General features: G+C 47.6%; 1 protein-coding gene across 1 annotated transcript; it reads right to left on the bottom strand.

Annotated features, from left to right (window-relative positions):
• Nucleotides 1-20: 20 nt before the first annotated feature.
• On the bottom strand, nt 21-3,598 carry LOC129759546 (uncharacterized protein K02A2.6-like; the record flags this gene model as incomplete). The annotated part of the gene is made up of 1 exon (XM_055757012.1): nt 21-3,598. A coding segment is annotated over exon 1 (3,578 nt), but the record flags the coding sequence as incomplete, so codon positions are not given.
• Nucleotides 3,599-5,200: the final 1,602 nt, after the last annotated feature.

Here is a 5,200-nt window from a genome sequence, read left to right as displayed (position 1 = left end):
GTTTCAGCGTGTCTACGAACCGTTCTGCTTGTCCATTCGACTGAGGGTGATATGGAGCGGTACGAATGTGGATGATACCTAGCTGCTCACACATCTTCTTGAACTCGCTGCTACAGAACTGCGTTCCATTGTCGGTAATTAGTGTTTCCGGAATACCGAATCTGGCGAAGGTTTCCAGAAGGAATCTGATAGTAACAGCTGCTGTTGTCGATCGTGTTTGGAATATCTCAGGCCACTTCGAATACGGGTCGACGATGACTAAGTAGTACATACCGTCAAGCGGACCTGCATAATCCAAGTGAATCCTCTTCCAAGGTCCATCTGCTCGCGGCCACGGTTGAGGTTGAAAGTGTGGTGGCGACTTGGCTGCACTGGCACAGATGTCGCATCGACGAACAAGATCCTGAATGTCGTTGTCGATGTTCGGCCAATATACCACACTGCGCGCAATAGCCTTCATTCTCTCCATGCCTTGGTGACCCCGGTGAAGCTGTCTCAGTATCCGCTGACTGTAGAATTCCGGTACAACTACACGGTCCTCCATCATGATGCATCCGTTGACCACTGATAGAGACTCACGGCGAGAGTGGAAAGCTTTGAGTTTTGGATTTTCAATCTTACGAGGCCAACCGTTGTCGATGAACTGGACAACCTGCTGAAGGGTTGCATCCTTTCTTGTTGCGGCACTGACCATCTTGAAGTTTACTGGCAGGGATGTGAAGCAATCTTCAAGACTCTCGTTGACATCCTCTTCCAGACTGATCGACGCGACGACATACTCTTCCTCCGGCTTCTGATGATTGCTGATCAGCTTCGATAGCACATCTGCGTAGCCGAACTTGTCTGTAGAGATGTATTCCACGTTGAAATCGAATCCCAGCAGCGATAGAGCCCACCGCTGGAGTCGATTGGCGGTGTGTAGTGGAATGCCTTTTTTCGATCCGAATACTTTCAGCAACGGTTGGTGGTCCGTCTGCAGCGTAAACTGTCGTCCGAGTAGCATGCGACGGAACTTCGTTACTGCGAAAACCAGGGCAAGGGCTTCTTTTTCGACCTGGCTGTAGTTTTGTTCCCTGCTGGTCAATGTTTTCGAAGCATGCGCAATCGCTTTGAGCTGGCCATCAGGAAAGCGATGCATGATTACTGCGCCTATTCCTTTTTTCGAAGCGTCACCCGCCACAATAAGCTCTAGTGATGGATTGTAATGGGTGAGTAACAGGTCTGACTGTAAAACTTTCTTGATGGTTTCGAAAACTTCGTTGCACTGTGCACTCCACACAAACTTCTTGTCCTTTTTCAGGAGATCATCGAGGGGTTGACGGATGCGATGAATTTCCCGAACGAACTTTCCGTAGAAATTTGCTGCTCCAAGAAACGACCTGAGCTCACTGACGTCCTTCGGTTGTGGCATACTGACGATTGACGCCACCTTTGCTGGATCAGGCTTGATTTCGTCAGCGTTGATGATGAAGCCCAAGTATCGGATCTCAGATTGGTAGAAATTGCACTTTTCCGGCCGCAGGTGGAAACCGTAGTCTTGGATGCGTTTGAAAAGCTCCTCCAGAATGCGATCGTGCTGTTCTCGACTGGCGCTGTAGATGATGAAATCATCGAGAAAACTGTCCACCCCTTCCAGACCAGCGATCATTATGCTCATGAGCTGTTGGAAGGCTCCTGGCGCGGATTTCACTCCCGGGGGCAAACGGTTAAACTGGAACAGCCCTCGTTGTGTGTTTATTGACAGCATCCGCTTCGAATCGTCGTCGACCTCGACCTGAAGATAGGCGTCAGACAATTCGATGATGCTGAACACCTTGCTCCCCGACAGTTTCCAAAAGATGTCCTCTGGTGTCGGGAGCGGGTAGTGGTGTGGTTTGAGCACTGCGTTCAGGCTGGTCGAGTAGTCGGCACAGACTCGAATTTTTCCTCCCGGCTTCCTGACCGAGACGATTGGGGCTGCCCAGTCAGAATAGTCCACCGGCGTGATGATGTTGAGCCGCTGAAGCCGATCGAGCTCCTCGTCGACTTTGGGAACTGCGTGGAACGGTACCGGTCGTTTTGGCCTAAACACCGGTTGGGCATCGGGTTCCAGGTAGAGTTTCACTTTAGTTTTCGTACAGTGACCAAGTGAATCCCTAAAAACTTCAGGAAAACGGGTGAGGTACTGGTTGATAGGTTGGATAGAATTGGAACGATTTACCTGATTGCAGATGCTGGTTAATGGCTTCGCCCAGAAATCAAATGCGTTGATAAAGTTCAGACCAAGCAAGTTGAGATCCCGCACTGACGTGACGTAGCAGGTTCCTTGCTGTTGTTCTTCGCCGATCTGCATCGTACAGGTGATTTCTCCCAGAAGAGGCAACTGTTCACCGGACGCTGTGTTTGCTCTGTGTTCGGTTTGCAGCAATGTTGGTGATCCACATTTCTTCCAAGCCTGCTCGGAAATGATGGTGATATCCGAGCCACAGTCGAGCTGAAGTTTCACCGCGTGTCCATTGATTCGGGTTGTCACGTACTTCCGTCCACTGCGCACTTGATTTACTGAATGGATGCTGTTTGCTTGGTTTTGCTTCTTCTTCTTGGTTCGCTTCTGTTGCTGCTGCGGCTGTTTGTTTTCGTTGGTCGATTTGACAGTTCGGTTGAAACAGCTGCAGTATCCTTCTTTGTGCCCCTCTCTGTTGCACTGTTTACAGACGTGGCGAGTGTAGGAGCAATCTTTGACGAAATGCATACCCCCGCACTGCCAGCAGGGTGAACGAGGAAGACTTGCGTTGTTTGGGGTGGCTGTCGGTTTCTTGGGGTGGTGCTGCTGCTTCTGATGATGCACCGCTTGTACACTGGAGCTTATCTGCCGTTCCACCAGCGCCGTGTCGTGCTTGAGATTGGACAGCCGCTGGCATTCCGTGATGAGCACTTCCAGATTGAGTTCTCCTCTTGCTTCAGACTCCAGTTTCGACAGCAGACGCGTTCTGACCTCCGCTTCCTTCGAGGATTGCATGCCACAGACGAAAATCAGTGCTTTGAATTGGTCAATGGTGAGATTTGCCAAATCAAAGTCTTCGCACTGACGGTTTACGATTCCGGCGTAGGTGACATAGTCGTCGGCATCACTTTTCACCACCCGGAGACAATCGTATCGTTTACTGAAGAGTGATTTTTGTTGGCCGAATACCGTCTTCAGCTTCTGGACTACCTGGTCGAAGGTAAAGTCCCGTGGGTGTTGCGGTAGGAGGTAGTTGGTAAATTTTTCATGAAATGGTACACTCAAACTGCGCAGGAGTAGTCGAATTTTCGCTGCGTCGTCCAGCTCCCTACCGTCCGCACTGAAGAGATCCTCGTATTTGTTAAACCACCGGTCAAATGTCATTCCAGCGGCTGGGTCGAAACAAAATTCCTTGATTGTCGGTGACAATGATTCGATGATCTGCTCCGCACTCCGCCTCACAACTGGGCCCGGCGCTGCCGCCATTTGCTGGATGGAAAGGCGTTCGAGAATCAGCAACAGACGCGCGTTTTGATCCCCCATTTGCTTTATCATGTCCTGTGCGGAAACCTGTTCGAAGCCCGGAAAATCTTCGTTTCCACCGCCTTCTGCCATTGTTGTACGGTAATCTGTGTGGAAATCACTTCAGTGGCACTTCTCGTCGCCAAATATGCTGTGTTTTCGGTAGAAATAACTAAATTTTACTCGTTACAGCAATTTTCTCTTTCAGTTTTTATTTCCTCTAGTAGTCGATACGAAAGTAAAAATTTAACTGACTCTGGAGTGCACCGGTTGGCGCCTAGCGCACATTCGTATAACGGCGAATGTCAGTACGACTCGTTGCAGGGTTGAAACCGAAGCTGCGAGAACAGGGGTGGTAGCAAATTTCTTTGCCAATCAATTATTAACTGGGAAATGAATTTAAGCTGTTTTTTCAACAATAGTTGGTGCTGGTGTTAATTTTTTTTAGTGGTTTGCCTCCATCGAAAAAAGAGATGATCATAACCACACTTAAAAGTCCAAATCTTTTATCTTGAATCAATAGTTTTAAAAACATTTCGGAATTGAGATTAGGTATTTAATTTCGAAATGTTGAAATGTTGTTAGTTATCAAGCAAGCATATCCAATGAAGAAATTTTTATGTTTTTTTTTCTCCACAGAAACCGATAATTTGTCTCCAACAAGCGCGGTATCGCTATGGGCATCACATCGCATCGCTTCATTTCATCTTTCGAACCTCTCCATCAACAAACGTCTCGTAGCATCAGAGGAAACTCCAATTGGTTGGGGTCCCGCAATTTAGACGCGCGGGTCTCTCCCATTTGATGGATTTTAGTAGAGGGTGCCCTCGGATGCCCTCAAGCCCCATTCGTTGGTTGAGATGCTGTTCCGAAAGACTAGACTTTAGTCGTTTCTCGTAGTCTTGAGCTGGTCTCTTCGGTTGTCTCTGTCTCTAAGGATCGCCATGGATGGAGAGGAAAAATAGTAATAAAACTGTGTGGTGCACCAGAGATGTTTATCGATAATGACTGTCAATATCGGGCGGAACGTATGTATGTTCGCCTCCCTGCAGGGCATCGAGAAGGAGAAAAAATCCGTCCAAGCGATATATATTAAGCACAAGATTCTTTTGGGCAGATCTTTTCTTCGGTGAGGTTTTTCTGAACACGTGTTCGGCATTTTTTTTCACCATCCTACTTACTTACTTCTCGCCAATCGGGGGATCGCGTTTCCATGAGGCGGGTTTCTTCCTAAATTGAGCCCACAAACGGTTTCTTCTCGGTGGCGCGGTTGGTTGAGATGCTGTGATTCAGATTTGGACCGAGTACTTACCTTCTTATGTGTGTATCAGGGTATGGCGGCGAAAAAAAAGGTTGGTTGTTTTCTGCTGATGAATTTGGGCTTGGTGGCTCCGTTTGGAGCGTGTGGGAAGTTCCATCTTAACTGTCATACCATCTTTGGATGTTCTTTTCTTCTAGTTCAACAGGGGCGTAGTGGAACACGGACGAATATTTTTTAAAGATGTTCTATAACAGAGAAAGTGCATTTTTGTTAGGAAAATGTGGTGGAAATTTTGAGACTTGCAGTACATCTCGAAAACTGAACATGCGAAAATGTTTTCAAGATCTTTGACAGTTAAATTTTTTTAAAACACCGATTCAATTTCAGCCGAATGTGAAGAAATTCAACTTTTTTGCATCACAGCCTGCGAAAAT

This window comes from Uranotaenia lowii, unplaced genomic scaffold (genome assembly GCF_029784155.1).
Source record: "Uranotaenia lowii strain MFRU-FL unplaced genomic scaffold, ASM2978415v1 HiC_scaffold_187, whole genome shotgun sequence".
NCBI lineage: Eukaryota > Metazoa > Arthropoda > Insecta > Diptera > Culicidae > Uranotaenia > Uranotaenia lowii.
Note: the sequence above shows the minus strand (reverse complement) of the source record. Positions and strands in the feature narration are given on the sequence as shown.